The 22,628-nt window shown below is 37.9% G+C and overlaps 1 protein-coding gene across 1 annotated transcript in view; it reads right to left on the bottom strand.

The window, feature by feature from the left end:
• Nucleotides 1-8,439: 8,439 nt before the first annotated feature.
• LOC113466835 overlaps nt 8,440-22,628 on the bottom strand; it is a 64,061-nt gene continuing 49,872 nt past the window's right edge. The window contains exons 3-4 of the mRNA XM_026822551.1: nt 8,782-8,818; nt 8,440-8,734 (exon numbers count right to left, since the gene is read on the bottom strand). Coding sequence (XP_026678352.1) covers nt 8,440-8,734; nt 8,782-8,818 — 332 coding nt within the window. The remainder of the gene's footprint in view (nt 8,735-8,781; nt 8,819-22,628) is intronic.

Raw genomic sequence — 22,628 nt, 5'->3', positions numbered from 1 at the left:
CCCACCCTTTATTTTTAAAAGAAGAAGGTAAAATAAGCAACATTTCGTCGTCAGTGTTGCAGACAATTTATTTTGGTAAAAGTTACCGCCCAATTGTCTACTTTTGTAGAGCAATATCGTGTGGATTGAAATTTTTTAAATGGAATTTCAAATTGCCAATAAATCGGCTGCAACAATTAATGCTTTTTTACCAACCCCTTTTAGAGCAGTAATGTAAGGACCTTCTACCCTCTCTTCCCCCTTCTCTCTCTCTCCCTCCCTCCCTCTCTCTCTCTCTCTCTCTCTCTCTCTCTCTCTCTCTCTCTCTCTCTCTCTCTCTCCCCCCCCCTCTCTCTCTCTCTCTCTCTCTCTCTCTCTCTCTCTCTCTCTCTCTCTCTCTCTCTCTCTCTCTCTCATGTCCTTACATCACACAGGTGAAAATATAAAAATCTAATTGATTAATAATAAACCTAGATACAATAACTCTCTACAAGAAGGGCGACCTAGGACACTCTATATACGTAAAACAAATGTTTCACATAATAAAGTATAACACATGTTTTACAAAATAAAGTATAACACATGTTTTACAAAATAAAGTATAACACATGTTTTACATATTAAAGTACAACATGTGTTTTACATACTAGAGCATAACACATGTTTTACATAATAGAGTATAACATATGTTTTACATAACATTTATGATGTTCTGGGCCACCCAGTATAATCTGTTATATATATGACACAGAAATTTAACACAACATCAACAGTAGCTAATTTACACACGATATTTACACATTATCAAAAGGTGGTATTGCAGCGATTATGTACCTAACCTAAACTGAGTTTGAAAGCACACTAAACCTTGTGCTTGGAAAACCCTAGCCCAAACTGAAAGTCAAAAGCGCAGATGTTCAATATCAAATATAAATATCAAATGCTAGAACGAGATCTTCAATAACTAATACTTAAACAAAAGTTTTTTGCCAACATTTTCAGTATACCTAGGTACTTGAACTTTTTTGCCAACATTTTCAGGTAGACTAATAATCTAGGATGTGCCGAGCATTTAACATTTTCAGTCCTCTTCAGAGAGAAAAAAAAACTCTGAGTTTGAAAGCACACTAAACCTTGTGCTTGGAAAACCCTAGCCCAAACTGAAAGTCAAAAGCGCAGATGTTCAATATCAAATATAAGTATCAAATGCTAGAACGAGATCTTCAATAACTAATACTTAAACAAAAGTTTTTTGTCAACATTTTCAGTATACCTACTTGAACTTTTTTGCCAATATTTTCAGGTAGACTAATAGTCTAGAATGTGCCGAGCAATTAACATTTTCAGTCCTCTTCAGAGAGAAAAAAAAAACTTGGGTCTTTCAGCTCCCCCCACCGAAACCCGCATGAAATCTAACAAATAGGCGACGTCATCGGAGGCGCTTGACTGAGAAAGTGATGTGCGGGCCCTGAGCTTGTCCCGTGCTCAGGCGGACTCATATGGTGAGGCAGGTGAATTGATGCTCCCCCCGGTGCCCAGAGGTCTGAGAGATCTGTCTCAGACATTGAGGTCCTGAATTTCCATTACATACTCGGCACGGTATCATTAGAAGTATGAATGAAACCTTTAATTTCCTTTGAATCCATGCCATGATTGTAATGACACCATTGAGACACTAAATCCCACTAAGGTACACTAATTGATTTGAATTGAATGAGACAGAGACACTTTTGATTTGAAACTAAGGTTGCCAAATGAGTTGCAAATGGGTTGCCAAATAAGGCAGCATAGAATTTGAGAAACATTGACGTGCCTGACTGCAGAAATTTTGACACCGAAAGGATCCTCCGTCTCACCGAAAACTAACTTGTTTCAATTGGTAAAAAACTAGGTACCCAACTGCTATAGTTTTTACTGACGGGGTTTTCACCCTCCATTCGACGACAAGCTCCCGCCTCACATTAACTTCACCCAGCCTAAGTGGGGCCGCGGAAAAGCGGGATTTTCAACAACACAGCATCCCATAGCGATAGCGATTAGCTTCCCTTGGATCCATGCCATGATTGTAATGACACCATTGAGACACTAAATCCCACTAACGTCCACCAATAGAGTAGACAAGAAGTCACAGATCTGTGTGTCTATTCCTTCTGTCTAGGGCACTTCCTATGGATTCGTATAATTGTGAGAACTTTTACGGATTTGGGGTCTCCAAGAAGATGAGACCATATTAGGCCCACATTACAGGTATCATTGGGACCATATTTATGCCAGATTATAGGTAGGTATCATTATCATGGATGGAATTATCAGAAGTTTTGTCACGCCACTACATCCGCGTTTATTTATTTGGTTGTGGACTCTGTCATTTATTTGGTTGATTAGTTTTTCGTTTTCCCCCTCTCGTCGTCTTTTTCTTCTTCTTTTTCTTCCTCCTTCTTCTTCTTCTTCTTCTTCTTTTTCTTCCTCCTTCTTCTTCTTGTTCTTCTTCTTCTTCTTCTTCTTCTTCTTCTTCTTCTTCTTCTTCTCCTCCTCCTCCTCCTCCTTCTTCTTCTTCTTCTTTTTCTTCCTCCTTCTTCTTCTTCGTCTTCTTCTTCTCCTCCTTCTTCCTTCTTCTTCGTCTTCTTCTTCTCCTCCTTCTTCTTCTTCTTCGTCTTTTTCTCCTTCTAAATGGTGGGATTTGAATTGACTCTTAGGTAGGTATGTCGTATTAAAAAATTTACTTGGGGGATTCGGATTTTGAGCTCTATTTGCTGAAAAAACTAGCTGAAAAGACTGACTGCGAATATTTATCCTCTTGTACAACGAATGTTATTTTTTTTTTAAAGAGGTTTGACAGAGGGAACTGTAACTGCTATGGTCTTATCGTCCCGAAATCGAAGAGAGAAGGAAGACAGGATAGGAGAAAGCCAGCCGTTCCGAGAACGAACATTATCCCATCAGGATAAAGTCCGCCCCGGGCGGGAATCGAACCCACGGCCTAGCGCTTACAAGGCAGACGCACTACCAACTAAGCTAACTAGGCTGGCAAACGAATGTTAGATAGCCTCAAGAGAATCAAGCATAAGTATGTTGATCATTCAAAGTTTAAAACGCGATTTTCTCGAAATGAGAAAAGGTGGACTCCCATCTTTTTTCCCGTGGGGTCTTCAATTGGTTTGTTATTTATACAAAATAATAGCTCACAGAATGAGGTAATTAATTCGTGACAAGGTACAAATCAGGACGATGTTCCTTCTGCAAACTATCTTTGTATCTTCAGTAAAAAAAAATGTAATTTGTGCTAGATAGAAACTAGATAATAGAATGAATTAAATACCTGACAAGGGGATCAACAAAACTGTAATGTAAAGGTAAGTCCACACATAGTCGACCGGCCGTCGATCGACTGCTCTGTGGACGGCTATGGAATTCTAAACCTTATTGGTCTGATCGTAAGAAAAACCGTACGTGTGTAGTGGACGTAAGACTGTGTAAATTTTTTGTTCTGTGAGTACCCCGCAAAACTGTGCAAATTATCTATCGGTCAATCTGATTGTTAGAAAAATCTTAGTCGACCGGCCATCGATTGACATTGATCAATGCCGGCAGTGTGGACGGTTCGTCCACACTGCCTCGATAACATAGATTTACCTCGTCGATCAACGGCCGGACGACTATATGTTTGACCTTTAAAGGAAAAGGGCCTGAAAAGGAGGTTTTGACAAGGGGATCAACAAAACTGTAATGTAAAGGTAAGTCCACACATAGTCGACCGGCCGTCGATCGACTGCTCTGTGGACGGCTATGAAATTCTAAACCTTATGATGGTTTGATCGTAAGAAAAATCGTACGTGTGTAGTGGACGTAAGACTGTGTAAATTTTTTGTTCCGTGAGTACCCCGCAAAACTGTGCAAATTATCTATCGGTCAATCTGATTGTTAGAAAAATCTTAGTCGATCGGCCATCAATTGACATTGATCAGTGCTGACAGAACGGTCCACACTGCCTCGATAACATAGATATAGGGTAAGTGTACCATTTATTCGCCCACCTAAAAAATGTACCATTTATTGGCCCACCTGCCCACATTTATTTTTCTAATTTTTGTTTTTATGACTACAATTTTTGAATAGCACTGGTTCGATAGCAGATTTTAAAGCCCTTTCTTTTGATGGAAATTGGATCTTGAAAAATTTCGTCCAGTTCAGACTTATGTGGCGTATGGTACAGGTGGGCCAATAAATGGTACGTTAGGTGGGCGAACAAATGGTACACTTACCCTACCTCGTCGATCAACGGCCGGACGACTATATGTTTGGATTTGGACACACCTAAATAATAGTAGTAGCCTACTGCTGGAGTAAAGGGACTTTTCAGTCCTATGCAAGCAGTATAAATAAGCACTATTATTATTATTATTATTTTTGCTTAAATACACACCTATTTTCTTTCCAATATGACTTCCAATTTATCAACCTATCCACCCCTTGTGATGGCAAAATAAAGTGTCTTTCAAATTACATTTCACAAAATCAATCAAATCGATTTCCGGACCTGAATAAAGTTCGTGTCACTCGCATGGGAACCAGAAACGAAAATAACCCCCTATATCTAGCACACACCTATGATTTACACAAGGTATCAATCTATTTGCCGATTTGGTTCCCAAGACATTTCAATGGATCAATAGTCATCTCACAAAGAGTTGATTGGAGTCATCTAGACCAGGTAGTAGGTATCAACAATCATCATTTTCAATATTCCTTTCCGTGTTATACACGTCATACACAGGATAGGATAACTAAAGATAATCGAAAAATGGTACCGTTTATATCAGAACCACTCCTACAAATCCGTACAATAGGTCTGTAGGTATCAACAATCATCATTTTCAATATTCCTTTCCGTGTTATACACGTCATACACAGGATAGGATAACTAAAGATAATCGAAAAACGGTACCGTTTATATCAGAACCACTCCTACAAATCCGTACGATAGGTCTGACAGATCTGGTCTCAGACATTGAGGTCCTGAATTTCCATTACATACTCGGCACGGTATCATTAGAAGTATGAATGAAACCTTCAATTTCCTTTGATTACATTGAGGTCCTGAATTTCCATTACATACTCGGCACGGTATCATTAGAAGTATGAATGAAACCTTCAATTTCCTTTGATTTGAATTGAATGAGACAGAGACACCTTTGATTTGAAACTAAGGTTGCCAAATGAGTTGCAAATGGGTTGCCAAATGGATAATGTTCGTTCTCGGAACGGCTGGCTTTCTCCTATCCTGTCTTCCTTCTCTCTTCGATTTCGGGACGATAAGACCTTACCAGTTATAGTTCCCTCTGTCAAACCTCTTAAAAAAAGTGTACGTATATGTAGCTATAGCTCTAGGTACGTTTTACTGATTGTAATTTTCAACAACACAGCATCCCATAGCGATAGCGCTAAGCTACCCTTGGATCCATGCCATGATTGTAATGACACCATTGAGACACTAAATCCCACTAACGTCCACTAATAGAATAGACAAGAAGTCACAGATCTGTGTGTCTATTCCTTCTGTCTAGGGCACTTCCTATGGATTCGTATAATTGTGAGAACTTTTACGGATTTGGGGTCTCCAAGAAGATGAGACCATATTAGGCCCACATTACAGGTATCATTGGGACCATATTTATGCCAGATTATAGGTAGGTATCATTATCATGGATGGAATTATCAGAAGTTTTGTCACGCCACTACATCCGCGTTTATTTATTTGGTTGTGGACTCTGTCATTTATTTGGTTGATTAGTTTTTCGTTTTCCCCCTCTCGTCGTCGTCTTCTTCTTCTTTTTCTTCCTCCTTCTTCTTCTTCTTCTTCTTCTTTTTCTTCCTCCTTCTTCTTCTTCGTCTTCTTCTTCTCCTCCTTCTTCTTCTTCTTCGTCTTTTTCTCCTTCTAAATGGTGGGATTTGAATTGACTCTTAGGTAGGTATGTCGTATTAAAAAATTTACTTGGGGGATTCGGATTTTGAGCTCTATTTGCTGAAAAAACGAGCTGAAAAGTCTGACAGCGAATATTTAAATCCTCTTGTACAACGAATGTTATTTTTTTAAGAGGTTTGACAGAGGGAACTGTAACTGCTATGGTCTTATCGTCCCGAAACCGAAGAGAGAAGGAAGACAGGATAGGAGAAACCCAGCCGTTCCGAGAACGAACATTATCCCATCAGGATAAAATCCGCCCCGGGCGGGAATCGAACCCGCGGCCTAGCGCTTACAAGGCAGACGCACTACCAACTAAGCTAACTAGGCTGGCACATATCTTTTTTCGCTGGGTTTTAAACCATCCGCCTGTGGCTGTAGTACGTTGAATGTACCAGGTCCGGAAGTATCACTGAAGTTAACATTTGGTTGTGTGTTTTCACGTGTTGCTGCTAGTTATTTTAGGGGTGCACTCAATATTGTGTAGACGATTATTATTGAGGAACTGGTTGATTTGACATCCAGAGAAACGGCATTTTTTTTTTCTTCAAGGAATAACAGGAGAACGAAAAACATTTTGTTTCTTAGTATTAATGAAGATCATCAATTTATTTATTTTTTTATCATAATAACTCAAATTTATTAAATTAAATTAGACAAGAAAGCACTAGAACAATGACTGTAATAATAGATTAAATGTACAATATAGTAAATGAGTAATTTGTGCTATGCCTGAACATGTCACAATCACAGCATCACGAACAACTTGCATATTTTAAGCAGGGCTTTTCACAGAATTGTCCATCAGGGGCCTTGAAACAGTAGTTCCCAATTTGGAGAAAATTTGTTGTCAGGGGCCAATTTTTGGAATTAACCCCAAAGCCCCTTTAGGCTGTGAACCCCCTGCTTGTATGGCGTAAGGCATCTTTTAAGCAGGGTCTTTCACAGGGGTACCCATCCAGGGCCAGGCTCCTCAGGGGGCCTCGAACCAGAAAATCCTATAATTTATCTCGAAATTGTTGCCAGGGGCCAATTTTTGGAGCCCTGGGGCTCGATTAGGCTGTGAATACCCCTGTTTGTATGGTGCAAGTTGCTAGGTCAAATTTACTTGCAAGACAGCACAACTTCTATCATAATAACGTGCCTCTTAATAAAAATATTTAGGTGGTATTCTAAGGTGTTTTAACATTAGTTTGTAAACAAAAGTAAATTGTTGCCAGGGGCCAATTTTGGAGCCCTGGGGCCCGATTAGGCTGTGAATGCCCCTGTTTGTATGGTGCAAGTTGCTAGGTCAAATGTACTTGTAAGACAGCACAACTTCTATCATAATAAGGTGCCTCTTAATAAAAATAGGTGGTATTCCAAGGTGTTTTAACATTAATTTGTAAACAAAAGTTTTCGGTGGATTTCACCAATATTTTTTCAGCTCCTTAGAAGGCCTGTTAAACTAACACGCTGTTAAGTTTCATTTGATTTTTATAGGTTAACAGGGCTGCTAGGAGGTAAAAAGCAGATTGGTGAAACCCACCCTTTATTTTTAAAAGAAGAAGGTAAAATAAGCAACATTTCGTCGTCAGTGTTGCAGACAATTTGATAAAAGTTACCGCCCGATTGTCTACTTTTGTAGAGCAATATCGTGTGGATTGAAATTTTTTAAATGGACTTTCAAGTTGCCAATAAATCGACTGCAACAAATGCTTTTTTACCAACCCCTTTTGAGCAGTAAAATGTAAGGACCTTCTACCCTCTCTTCCCCCTTCTCTCTCTCTCTCTCTCTCTCTCTCATGTCCTTACATCACACAGGTGAAAATTGATAAAAATCTAATTGATTAATAATAAACCTAGATACCTACAATAACTCTCTACAAGAAGGGCGACCTAGGACACTATGTATAGGTAAAACAAATGTTTCACATAATTTAAAAGTATAACACATGTTTTACAAAATAAAGTATAACACATGTTTTACATATTAAAGTACAACATGTGTTTTACTTACTAGAGCATAACACATGTTTTACATAATAGAGTATAACATATGTTTTACATAACATTTATGATGTTCTGGGCCACCCAGTATAATCTGTTATATATATGACACAGAAATTTAACACAACATCAACAGTAGCTAATTTACACACGATATTTACACATTATCAAAAGGTGGTATTGCAGCGATTATGTACCTAACCTAAACTGAGTTTGAAAGCACACTAAACCTTGTGCTTGGAAAACCCTAGCCCAAACTGAAAGTCAAAAGCGCAGATGTTCAATATCAAATATAAGTATCAAATGCTAGAACGAGATCTTCAATAACTAATACTTAAACAAAAGTTTTTTGTCAACATTTTCAGTATACCTACTTGAACTTTTTTGCCAATATTTTCAGGTAGACTAATAGTCTAGAATGTGCCGAGCAATTAACATTTTCAGTCCTCTTCAGAGAGAAAAAAAAAACTTGGGTCTTTCAGCTCCCCCCACCGAAACCCGCATGAAATCTAACAAATAGGCGACGTCATCGGAGGCGCTTGACTGAGAAAGTGATGTGCGGGCCCTGAGCTTGTCCCGTGCTCAGGCGGACTCATATGGTGAGGCAGGTGAATTGATGCTCCCCCCGGTGCCCAGGGTTGTAAGCTTTGCAGCGCGCTGAGGGGGGCACTGTCGGGGTGGGAGGGCCGATCTGGGGGCCCGCCGGCGGAGTACATGCCCTTGCTGAGTGCTTCGGCCTGCAGGGACATCATGAGTCGGTTGGCGGCTTGCCGTTCTGCCTCGCGTTCTTCGGCCGTTTGTCGCCTGCGAACAAAAAAGAAAACGTTAATGATTATAAGCCGGTTAGCGGCCTGCCGTTCCGCCTCACGTTCTTCGGCCGTTTGTCGCCTGCGAAAAAAAGAAAAGAAAACGTTAATGGTAATAACTAAAATAATAATAATAATAATTTTAATAAACAATGATATTTATCTTAGATTAAGTGTCAACTGACAGTAACTATTTCGCAAACTGGCTTCCGCTGCTTCCTCAAGAGACTTTTCTGTGACTTTCGGTATGGTCTTTCGGATTATACAGAAAGTATTGAAAGGGTTGTACATAAAGTCAGTAAGAACTTTCTTGGTATTTCGATGTAAAAAGTACTTTTTATTCAAGTTCCTTTACCCTTATTTTCAGTGGTTTAACCCTTGCATCTTTCGGGGGTAAAAACACTCCGTTCAATTTCCGTGACGTCACAAATGATTGTTGACACGACACTAACCAGTGACAGGTTAAAAGCATCACGTGACAATGCAGTGTTGCCGATATGAATAATTCAAACCTTCTGTTCCCCTTTATTTTTCCATACCAACATGTTGAAATGAGCTTTTCTTTCTCGTGTTTTCTACTTCCTCAGAGCTTTTAAATATGAATATGAATTTTTTCTTTTTGTTATTTGGTCACAGAAGATTTTCTGTGATCATTACTAGCAAAAAAAAGACTTTTCTGCAAACCATTTGGCTACAACATCATTTGATTTTTGCTCCTCATTTCGCCACTGGTCGCTACTCACTTAGGCCGCTGTCTAGACTAGATTAGAAGAAAAAAAGTACCTACTGGGTCGGATATCTACTATCTTTCTGTTATTAGTTTTTATAAAAATCACTTTAAATTTGGTGTGGGCTCCCTTTTTGTCGGCAGGGAGTACGGTGGGTAATTGAATTTGAAATCTTCAATAGTAAACAAAATACCTGGACATGTGAGTCAATGCCTATATGTACTTTCTACTACATCTTTATTTAATTAAACAAAACCTACTATGGAATTGGATTCAATATTTGAACTGTTACGTAGATATTTCATTTATTTTAGTACATATTTCTAATGTATTTGGGTAATCATTTTGTTTGAATATCCGTTAGGTTTAATTTAATTAGGGAATTCGGGATTTTTTCGAGAGTGGAATTTCAAGTTTTAGTTGAAAGTGTTGAAGAAATCTAATTGAGATAATGCTTGGGCACTTACAAGTAACAGGTAGGAGTATTTAGGTTTAATAAAGTAGAGCAAAACAGTAATGTTAAACATAATTGGAAATTACAACATTATCAACATTAATCGAAAGTATTCGAAAGTCCTCTGACAGCCAAAAAATTGTAAAACATGAAATAAAATGTGAAAATTTCAAAATTATCGTTGAAAATTAAAAACTAGAGAATTGTAATACCACATTATTCAATAAAACATATCTATTATCCAGAATTTATTAGATTATTTCCAACAATAATTCCACTCATATCAATAATACGTAAGTCCACTTTTCAGTGGAAGTTGATAATATCATGTAGTGACATTGGGGGCTTTATTTTGTTAATATATTCATTTAGTGACACCAGTGATGAGCTTAATATAAATTTTGTAATTAGAATGAAATAGAGAATTCCTATTGGGTGTCAAAAAAAATTGTACCTAACTAGGATTTTTTTTTCTAGTTTTATTATTATTATTTATTACCTTTTTTTACCTTTTTTTCAAGAGGTTTAAATTGTTTAAATAGAGGGAACTGTTTAAACGGATGTCTTGCTGTCCCAAAGAGAGAAAGAGAACAGGATAGAAGGAAGCCAGCTAGACAGCCGTTCCGAGAACGAACCTTATCTGTATAAATTTTGCCCCGCGGACGAAAATAAAACCCGTGACTTAGCACTTACGAGGCGTCAAATTCCAAGCTGTCTATAGGCTGGCAAAAAAACGAAATATCAAAAAAAAATAATAATAAAAAAAAAAAAAATGAAACAATAATAGTACCTCGCAATAGCAGCACCCTATATGTTTTCAAATTTTAATTCCATTTGAAAAAGACTTACCAAATGTATTTATAATTTCCCTGATAAAACACTTGAAATGGACGTTAAACATATCGTGCATTATTTTATGCGATAAAATTAAACAAACTTTTATTTTATTTCATTTCAGAGAAAACACTAATACCTACCACGATATAAACCCCAACAATCAGGGTTGTTTACAGAGGGGACTAACCCCTTTTGCCCAGGGCCCGGCATCCAACAGAGCCCTGGAACCATCAGTATTGTGGAACTATCAGAACTTACCAGTTACAGTTCCCCCTATCAAACTTCTTTGAAAAAGAAGAAGTACCTATTTTTTTTTTTTCCAAGTTGTGAGAAGTAACCATAGTTGCAGTTGGCCTCGGGCCCCCAGAGGCTATATAAGCGGGCCTGCCCACAATTAGGTACATACCTAATATTATGTACAAGGTTTTGATATAGAATATTATTATAATACCTATTCTTTGATGTTATTTCCTACCGTGCATGTGCCAATCATTCTCATTTTTCTCGCGTTTTTCTCCCCTCTCATTAAAATTATTTTACTGGTGCAGTTATTTTTCATTGGGCTTTCAATAATTGATTAAGAAGTGTAGTTTTTCATTGGTTCAATAATTCAGAAAGACGATAAGCTCGGGCGTTTTGCTTTTCACTTTGAATTATAATTTCAATTTATAAAAATTAAATTAAATAAATATACCTACTATTGGGCCAGCCACTCACTCTCCGATTGTCTGTCAGACCGTCTGAGCGTGTATGGCGGTCTGACACCAAAAAGATGAGTCCCGTTATTAATAGTTGTTGAATGACATATTGAATACGTAGGTACCCACAAGTATCACTAGAAGTCCAATATCCATTTTTGCTATTCCCAAAAAGGCCTAACCCCTTCAAAAAGGATGGTACAGGAGAAGAGATATCATTGGAAAATGTGGTAATAGTTTGAAAGTACAAAAGGCTCTGGAAAAATATACGCCAGTACTTAGAAGTCAATATTGACTTGGGAAAAACACCTTTGTATATCTATTATTATGTCCAATAAATAAATAATTGAATTGAATAGGTACGCCCTCTGAAAAAGGAGGCGAGATTGGAACTATATCAGACCCATCAGAGGTTACAAGTTTGAAAATACAAAAATCTTTGGAAAACCAATCCAAGTAACATTTAAGTCACAGGGAACTTAAAGTACCTACTTATGTATATTTGAGTGCCTATGTATAAGGTAATACCTAGGTAAGATGTATATGTACCTACCTATTTCACCACCTATGTATTATTCAAGTCCCTATACATATTTTAGTACCTACTTAATAACAGGAGGTCATTAAAAAACCACCATTGCTTTAGGAAAATGGCAGCGGAAAGTCTATACGAAGTACGAATAAGTATACGAAAATACGAATCCGTAATTCCCTACCTCGTAATTTGCAAGTTTTTCTTTTTCTTCAGAGCCATTACCGTCGAGCACGTAGTACGATCATGGAAATAAAATGGCCGTTCATTATACAGGATGACCCAGTGGCGGAGTTGTACAGGGGGTAACAAAAGGAGTGATTTTTAGAGGGAGGCTAGTAGTATAAAATACTGATATGAATAGTTTCATAGGAAGCAACCTCCGTGGCCTGGTTGGATTATACTAATCTTAAACTCCGGTGGTTTGGAGTTCATTACCGGAGATTTGACAGACGGAATTGTAACAAAGTGCAGGTATTTTCGTCTCGAAATCGAAGACAGAAGGAGGACAGGTAAGGAGAAAGCCAGCCGATCCGAGAACGAAAATTGTCTGTTTAGAATAAAGTTCGCCTCGGGCGGGAATCGAATCAGCGGCCTAGCGCTTACGAGGCAGACGCGGTACTTTCCAAGCTAACTAGGCTTAGGCTGGCTATCTGGCTTAAAAAGGAATTCTTCACTAGAAAACGGGAATCGGAACTTTTCGTCTACTATCCTGTCTTTCATCTCTCTTGGATTTCGGAACGATACAGTCCTTAGCAGTTCCTTCTATCAAACCAATTTTTTTAAAAAAAGTTATTTTGTCCTCCTTCGAAGTACCTTTGTATGGATCTATACGAGTTTTATATTTTGGATAAGATTTGGAAATCAAGTCCATCACCTGAAAATACTTGGATAAATTTGGACCTCAAGTGCATCATCTGAACATATTGGGCTCCGCCTCTGGGTACCGGACTAATATAGCATTGGACTGGAGTGTAATGCTACATTACATGGGAGATGTAATTGTAATAGATGTCTAATAACCATTTGAAATTATTTCCATCGTAGGTACAGATTAGGTGCATAACTTCAAGTACTAAGGTGGGACCTCTTCAGTGGGAAGTATTCTATTCTATTCTAAAAAAACACGAAATAATTCTAAAGGTTTTTGGTTCTTTAAAATCTCGGCAGAAGAAGATTATAAGGCCTAGCAAATATGATACATCAACAGAATGAGAATTGCCATGCTGATCGCCAACATTCAAAATGGGCTGCGTTTCTGAATGCAATTTTACAAAGGATAGCCTAATTTGTAGAGGAATGGTGGATGTGACACTAGCACATACGTACTAGTATTGAATATAATGGAAATGATTATGCAGGTAGTTCACTTTTACTTATTTATAAACCTACGTGGGTACAATAAATATGCATAGAACCTCCCTAAAATTATAAAAACTTCTGAGAAGTACGCATAACTTCAAGTACTAAGGTGGGACCTCTTCAGTGGGAAGTATTCTATTCTATTCTAAAAAAACACGAAATAATTCTAAAGGTTTTGGGTCCTTTAAAATCTCGGCAGAAGAAGATTATAAGGCCTAGCAAATCTGAGACATCAACAGAATGAGAATTGCCATGCTGATCGCCAACATTCGAAATGGGCTGCGTTTCTGAATGCAATTTTACAAAGGATAGCCTAATTTGTAGAGGAATGGTGGATGTGACACTAGCACATACGTACTAGTATTAAATATACTTAATGGAAATGATTATGCAGGTAGTTCACTTTTACTTATTTTTATTTATAAACTTACCTGGGTACAATAAATATGCATAGAACCTCCTTAAGATTATAAAAACTTCTGAGAGGTATTTTACCATGCATTTAGTCCTGCTAAAAGAGTCAAGATACTGTTCCTCCTTACAACAGAACTACCCCAAACCAGACCTATATGACAGGTTCTTCCTGTTGACATGAATGCTGACATGTACCTACCTAAGTGCAACTAATAGGTACGTGAAAAACATCCAACATACCTATGTCGAATTTTCTATTGAGTTTTCCAATCAGTTTTTCCAAATTTCCACTCTTCGACCAGGCGGCACTTCTAAGTCACTGAAGAGGCGAAATAGTAATTTCCGAGTTTAATTTTCAACTATTTGAATCAAAGTCACGTTTCTGACTTTAAGAAATAAATAGACACAGAGCTGGGGAGTATGATAATGCTAGAACTTATTCAACTTATGATGATTTAACTTGAAGCCCGGTGATGAGGTTGTCGCACAATGTTTTACTTATCTACTCCATATTTTGTTAAACCTCTAGGTTTAAGGGTTGCTACAAACTCAAACACTGTACCTACCTATAAGGTTGTCGCACAATGTTTTACTTATCTACTCCATATTTTGTTAAACCTCTAGGTTTAAGGGTTGCTACAAACTCAAACACTGTACCTATAACTGCAAGAGTTAGTACATAAATCAAAAATTGGTTGTTCAGGTAGAGTACAACGAGTTCTCTCCAAATCTGTGTTTTGTAAACTACGTATTCTCTCCCAAGCATGACATAGCTACCTGAGCCCTATAACTGCAAGAGTTAGTACATAAATCAAAAATTGGTTTAACCTAAACAAATAGGGATTTAATGTTACTATGGGATTTAATGTTGATTTTATGTAAGTATAATAAATTAATAACTGATTAACTGCTAGGGTTTCTAGCGCTACCGATGGGGGTTTTCAACCTCCATTAATTCGGCGACAAAAGCTACCTGCTACCTCACATTGATTTCCCCCAGCCAGAGTGTGGCTGGGAAAAGCCAGCTGCACGCTCTTGCTCGTAAGGTTCTGTTGTAATAATATCCTTCTTAGAAGCATTGTGTCTTAGGAAGGATCCTCTTGTATTTGTATTTACTTGTTATTGTAAAATAAAGAAAATAAAACATTTAAAAAAAAAAAAAAAGGATAACGATCTGAATAAGAATAAATGTTTGCTTTGAAGGATAAAGAATTAATAGTACTAACCAAAATTCGAGTAAGGATAAAGGATAAATGCTTCCTACTAAAGATAAAGATTTGAGGAAACATCCAACTTTAAAGTTCATCGTTTAAAACCGCATCATAGGGATTCATGAGACCGTAATTATACCTGAAAACTATATCTTTATTAAACAGATATACATAGTAGTGATATACAAAATTCAGGGCCTTTTAAAGCCCAACGAAGGGCTAACCCCTCCAGGTAACTTTTTTATTATTTTTTGTTTTTAAAGAGGTTTGACAGAGGGAACTGTAACAGCGAAGGTCTTGTCGTCCCGAAATCGAAGAGAGAAGGAGGATAGGATAGAAGAAAGCCAGCCGTTCCCAGAACGAGCCTTATCTGTTTAGGATGAAGTTCGCATCAGCCGGAAATCGCGACCTAGCGCTTACAAGCTGGCGCGCTGCGCTCCAAGCTAACTAGGCTGGCAACATTTTTATTCCCCTTCTAGAATAGAATACTGCTTACTTTTTGCTATATTACTTACGGTCAATACAACTCAGGTACTTGTATCTTATAAGTATTTCCAGGGGAAAACCTTGCAAAGGGCCTTTTTGAGAAGCCTGGGGCCAAAAAGGGCCAGCGAGATCCCCCTGGTATACGGCCCTGCACGGATTCTATAAAGTGTATTATTATCGACCTGATAGTTATGATATGTATAGCTATCTATGTACACGGGGCTTTAGATTGAAGTCATTTCATTGTTTTTAACCATGGAACATCAGTGTGACCTGTGATGAAGTATCTAATGGATTTGATGAGTCACAACAATATCATTTAAAATCTAAATAGGTAGAAGATTTAAATTCTTATACTACCTATGTATTTTTTTTTTTTTTTTTTTTTTTTTTTTTTTTGAGGTTTGAGAGAGGGAACTGTAACATCTTAGGTCTTGTCCCGAAATTGAAGACAGGATAGGAGAAGGATAAATTAATAAAGGGGGGCCTCACCCTAAGAAACGCTAGACCAAAAATCTAGCAACATTAAAGCGCTAAATTTATTTTGCTACAGCAGGATAGGAGAAGGCCGTTCCGAGAACGAACCTTAAACTTTATCTGCCAGCCTAGTTAGCTTAGTTGGTGCGTCTGCCTTGTAAGCGCTAGGCCGCGGGTTGGATTCCGCCCGGGGCGGATTTTATCCTGAGGGGATATTGTTCAATATCGGAACGGCTGGCTTTCCCCTATCCTGTCTTCCTTATCTCTTCGATTTCGGGACGATAAGACCCTAGCAGCTACAGTTCCCTCTGTCAAACCTCTAAAAAAAAAACTTTATCTGTTTAAAGTACACCCCGGGTGGGAATCGAACTCGCGAGGTAGTTCATAATATTTATTAGGTTTATTAAGGGCATACTACTGGTAGGTACCTACTCGTAATGACATTAGATCTCTAAAACAGACCCATAAAGATAAAAGAAAAAGTACAATTACCTACCTAACCTGTGCATTATTTTGTAAACCTCAAGAGATACAATGACATAGAGATCTAAATAGTCCTCTATTATTTTGTAAACCTTAAAAGAGATCCAAATCCCTCAAACAAGACCAGATCTCTAACTAGAGAACAATCCTATCAGACAATCTTTAGCTGACGGGAAGTGAGGCCATAAAACACAGGAAGAGGCGGGGACCCACAAAACAACAACAAAATCCTAAACAAAAACTTCGCGATTCATGAACTAAATAGGTAAAAAAAAAAAAAACAACAACAACAACTACAACTACAACAATAATGTTTAACACTCAGTGATTACAATTTACAATGTAATATCTTTGAGTCCTAACTCCTAACAATCATGTTCAATTATTTACCTAGTTGTTATTATGTTAGTTACTCTTTAGGCTTTGTACCTAAACGACCATGAGATTTTTCTCGGAGAAAGAATTGTTGTGAATTACCAGTGCTTCCTCAAACTCTTCCAGATAAAAGATTCTTATTTTTTGAGTCAACAACAAAAATATCTAATGGCCAGCCTAGTTGGCTTGGTTGGTAGAGCGTCGGCCTTGTAAGCACTAGGGGTTCGATTCCCGCCAGGGGCGCATTTTATCCTGGCGGGATAATGTTCGTTCTCGGAACGGCTGGCTTTCTCCTATCCTGTCTTCCTTCTATCTTCGATTTCGGATGATAAGACCTTAGCAGTTACAGTTCCCTCTATTAAACCTCTAAAAAAAAAGAAAAAAAATCTAATGACACTTAAATAATAATTTGGTACTTACTATCTGCCTGTTCCCATTGTAAATTTTGGTCGATGTTTGTTTTATGAGTAGGACCAAGATAGGTATTCTTGGTATCCCATTACTTGTGTGTTCTTGGTGTAAAATGGTACCGTACTTACCAATAATGAGGTAGCTTGGTTTAAAACAATCCAACATACAGTTGGACCCAAACAATTATTGAGCTTGTAGATTGAAATGAGATTCAAAATTTGAAACTAAAAATAACCATTGCCCATATTCAGCTAGCTATTATAGTGAACCAATTGGACCAATAAATAAATAATAAGTACCTAGATACCTAAGTATCTATATGGTGGCAAAAGACCATACTGATATCAAACATATGTAGTTAGTGCTTTAATCAGAATCGAACCAATAATAAGTACCTAAGTACCAATGATTTCAGGATATAATGCTGATACCAAGTAGTGCTTTAATCGGATGTTGCTTGATTGCTTGACCATAATAATGAAAAATGGGAAGCCCCATTAAACCAGAAGTTCATTAAAGCACTTTTTTAAGGCTCCATTATAGTAACTTCCTAATCAACCTGTACAGACCTATTAGATATCTATTACCTACCTATCTCTTGATTATATGTTTTCGATGTAGTTTGACCACAGTAACAAAGGAAAAAAGCAAAAAAATTGGAAAGAAAAAAAATCGACAGCCTTTCACGCACAAACTCTGTTATTACGCATTTTTCGTTGAGCAACATTGAATGAATATTAAATTATCGTTAAATTTATTACAAAGTTAAGATATCACACGCCCCTCTCGAAACTTTAGTCAAAAATATAAACAAAACGCAATATTCCTGAAAGAGATAATTGTTTTTCCACATAATTAAATTTTCTCATCTCTTCATTTTTTACTTTCTATTAACCTCTACATCATCTACATGTTCATTTATTTCAACTTACAAGGCGAATGATTTTGGTCGTAGGTGGCATTTTCTCAATCAATTTTTGTACCAATACCTTTCTGTTAATAGTCCTCCTCCTCCTCCTCCTCCTCCTCCTTCTCTCTCTCTCTCTTTCTCACTCTAAGAATTTTTCAAATTCCAATTATGACAATAAAATTCCAAATTAGAGGATTTGCTAAAGCTCTTTGCGTACAGTATTAAAAAAAAAAATTGGACCGATTGCAATACTTTCTTATTACTAGTATAGTTTCGCTATAACTGTAGTAATAGAAGGTAAAAATTAGTGGAGATGGCAAAACAAAATTCCCATATTAATTTATTGTCACCTTTTTTTTCTACCGTAAGAAGCTAACAGAGAGTCGTGTGATGTTCACACCACGAATCTTCTTTATAAAGTCGCCTTGTTATACCCACCCCGAACCTACAGCAAGAGGGTTAATAGAAGCCAGACGGAGATGGTGTTTAATATTTTAACAAGCGGTTTTTCTTCATCTGGAGCCCCCCCCCCACCCCACCCCTCCCCTCTTCTACCCTCTCCACCTAATCACTAACTCCCCTACCCGGGGTAGAGATAAAGGACGACAAGCTGACGACACACGGAAATCTTTTTCTAAAGAAAAAAAATCCAAGTTTTTTTTTTTTTTCCCTACACGACGCTCTTCCGATCTTAAGGCCAGTCACTCACAATCAAGTAGGTAGACCTGACAGGTACGGCTGAAAATGTCCGCCTGTTAGATCTACCTGATAGTGAGTGGGTGGCCTAATACATACATATTATTTAGCTTGGAAGGAAGCGCGGCTGTCTTTTGTATTAAGCGCTATCAGGTTCGATTACGGACTGGGGCGAACTTTATCCTAAATGCACAAGGTTCGTTCTCGGAACGGTTGGCTTTCTCCTATCCTGTCCTCCTTCTCTATTCGATTTTGGGACGGTAAAAAGTGCGCTGTTACAGTTCTCTCTATCAAACCTCTTAAAAGAATCAATTTATTTCGCCTGCTATAACTCACTAATGGTACCTATCCGACTTTGATGAAATTTTGGCTCCTCTTTCGCATCCACACCTCCACTTTACAAAAGGAAAAATAGATCACAATAAGACAGTTTTCTACTTATAATACATAGCTTGGAAGGAAGCGCGGCTGTCTTTTGTATTAAGCGCTATCAGGTTCGATTACGGACTGGGGCGAACTTTATCCTAAACAGATAAGGTTCGTTCTCGGAACGGCTGATGGCTTTCTCCTATCCTGTCCTCCTTCTCTATTCGATTTTGGAACGATAAGACGTGCGCTGTTACATTTCTCTCTATCAAACCTCTTAAAAGAATCAATTTATTTCGCCTGCTATAACTCACTAACGGTACCTATCCAACTTTGATGAAATTTTGGCTCCTCTTTCGCATCCACACCTCCACTTTACAAAAGGAAAAATAGATCACAATATGACAATTTTCTACTCAATAATAAAAAGAAGTGATTTCTCTCTATTGACACTCTTCCATGCCGTCTGTCGGCGTCGTAATGGAAAGCAGACTCTGCGAGTTGCCCGTGAATAACTGATGATGAAAATTACATCGGGGAGGGCAGATGGCACGGCGTGGCTTTTGGAGAATGAATATGATAAGTTGGGTAGATTAAATTATTAAAAACACACTCGCAAAACAGATCCGAGGAAAGTGGAGGTGTGGATGCGAAGGAGGAGGTGGCGGAAAAGGAAGAGAAGGGGAAGACGAAGAAGAGGAAAGTGGTCTGGAGATGAATGCGAAGGAGGAGATGGAGAAGAAGAATAAGAAGGAGGAGATCAAAAGTGAACAGAGGTGATAGAAGAGGAGGTGGAAAAGATGAAGGAGACACAGAAGAAGGACTCGATGAGAGAGAAGGAGGAGATGAAGGAGAAGAAGAAGAAGGAGGAGGAGGATAATAAGGAGGAGAAAGAAGGCAGGGCACTTCGATGAGACGAAAGGAGGAAAAAGGAGAAAGAAGGATAAAAAGGGAGAGGGAAATGGATTTGAAGATAAAAAGGAGAGAGAATCGAGAAAAAAAAAAAAAAAAAGGAAAACGATCTGAATAAGAATAAATTTTTGCTTTGAAGGATAAAGAATTAACAGTACTAACCAAAATTCGAGTAAGGATAAAGGATAAATGCTTCCTACTAAAGATAAAGATTTGAGGAAACATCCAACTTTAAAGTTCATCGTTTAAAACCGCATCATAGGGATTCATGAGACCGTAATTATACCTGAAAACTATATCTTTATTAAACAGATATACATAGTAGTGATATACAAAATTCAGGGCCTTTTAAAGCCCAAAGAAGGGCTTACCCCTCCAGGTAACTTTTTTATTATTTTTTGTTTTTAAAGAGGTTTGACAGAGGGAACTGTAACAGCGAAGGTCTTGTCGTCCCGAAATCGAAGAGAGAAGGAGGATAGGATAGAAGAAAGCCAGCCGTTCCCAGAACGAGCCTTATCTGTTTAGGATGAAGTTCGCATCAGCCGGAAATCGCGACCTAGCGCTTACAAGCTGGCGCGCTGCGCTCCAAGCTAACTAGGCTGGCAACATTTTTATTCCCCTTCTAGAATAGAATACTGCTTACTTTTTGCTATATTACTTACGGTCAATACAACTCAGGTACTTGTATCTTATAAGTATTTCCAGGGGAAAACCTTGCAAAGGGCCTTTATAAATAAAGAGAAGGAATTAAACGATTTATATTTTATTGCTATCTAATTTATATTGAAATTGTTTATCAGAAGTGCGGCTCTTGAATGTCATGTCTACTTGGGGGAGACTGGAAATAATCGTTTTGTACAACCATCATAAATAAGAATTTAGTTCTTAAATAGGTACATATTCAGTTGATTTTTGGCTCAACCAGGCCTTTGAAGGCCCCGTAGGGATCCTCTTTCTCAGTTTATTGCATAACTAATTTGGTAGCTATGTAATTTACAAGTTAAAATTGGAATTAATTAAATATTTTCTGAAAAGAGGTGTTATAAAAATTTTAAAGAAGAAATCTCAAATCTCACATCTCGCCTAAAAAAGAAGAACAATCTCTTCTATTATTTAAGGGCAAAAAATCGGTCATCAGAAATTCTGTCATTTAATCTTGTTTTCCATTTCTTGATGTCTTCACAAAATTTCCAGTCAGGTCGAACCTCAGAACCCCAATACCTCAGCCGCCCCCTAACACACACAAAACCCCTTTCATAGCTATAACGTCCCTACTAAGTACCTAATTGAATGATACTGGTTTAGGACGTTGTTCTTCATTGATGGTTTTTATTGATCTGGTCCCCGACTGTCCCTAGAATGGGGTCCGGTTCACGAAAAAGGGACAGGTGGGTCCCGAATTCGGCACCTGCTCCCCACGTGTAGAAAGATTGATAGATACTCGATGATTAGAACTGTTTTGGGTAGATTCGTAGAAGAGCGGTGGGGGGACGAAGCATATTGATTTTAAGGGGGAAGGAATAGAAAACAAGGTTAAATGACAGAGAATGCCTGAGGTACCTATTTACTTACTTTGGGGTAGGTTCAACACTAGATTTTTTTTTACTTTCCTTATTTTTGAACTTGTTTATAGGTGGGTGGGTACCTCCTAATACCCACAAAGCTACAAATACAGCTTCTCTACTAAGTATTTTTCCTTATTTTTATTGCAACTTTTTCAAGGAATAGAAAACAAGGTTAAATGACAGAGAATGCCTGAGGTACCTATTTACTTACTTTGGGGTAGGTTCAACACTAGATTTTTTTTACTTTCCTTATTTTTGAACTTGTTTATAGGTGGGTGGGTACCTCCTACCCACAAAGCTACAAATACAGCTTCTCTACTAAGTATTTTTCCTTATTTTTATTGCAACTTTTTCTTCTTCTTCTTCTTCTTCTTCCTTCCTTCCTTCCTTCTTCTTCTTCTTCTTCTTCTTCTTCTTCTTCTTCTTCTTCTTCTTCTTCTTCTTCTTCCTTCCTTCCTTCCTTCCTTCCTTCCTTCCTTTTCCTTCTCCTTCTTCTGATTCTTTTTCGTCATTCCTTACATTTACTATAGGCCTTTTTCTTCATTTACGTCTTTAGGTCTATTACGTGGGTAGGTACCTATTTCATTTATTAGTGTCAATTATTCCAATTGGAACGGGCCCCCAATCTATCCATGGGGCATATTTCAAAAGAGATGAACGACCCAGTGTCGGGTTAATTGGTGTTTAATGCATATATCTTGTACACAAGTTAATGGTTTTTCAATTCTATAGATACTTTTTTTTTGTGAGTGTAAAAAATATTTAAGTAGTGACCAGCGGAGTCCAATTGATACGATTGCTCCCTCGAAGTCCTCTGAGAGAGGGAGCGGTGTTAGATTTTAAGGGGGCTTCCCTCAATCCCCCCTTAGAATCTTTTGAGGGGGAAAATTTTGAGGATTTTAAGTGGGGAAACTTTGAGGGCAAACCGAAACGGTAGAATGTTCCACACTGCTGGCCGCCCTACACAGCTACGAA

This window comes from Diaphorina citri, unplaced genomic scaffold, assembly GCF_000475195.1.
Source record: "Diaphorina citri unplaced genomic scaffold, Diaci psyllid genome assembly version 1.1 scaffold341, whole genome shotgun sequence".
NCBI classification, from domain to species: domain Eukaryota; kingdom Metazoa; phylum Arthropoda; class Insecta; order Hemiptera; family Psyllidae; genus Diaphorina; species Diaphorina citri.
Note: the sequence above shows the minus strand (reverse complement) of the source record. Positions and strands in the feature narration are given on the sequence as shown.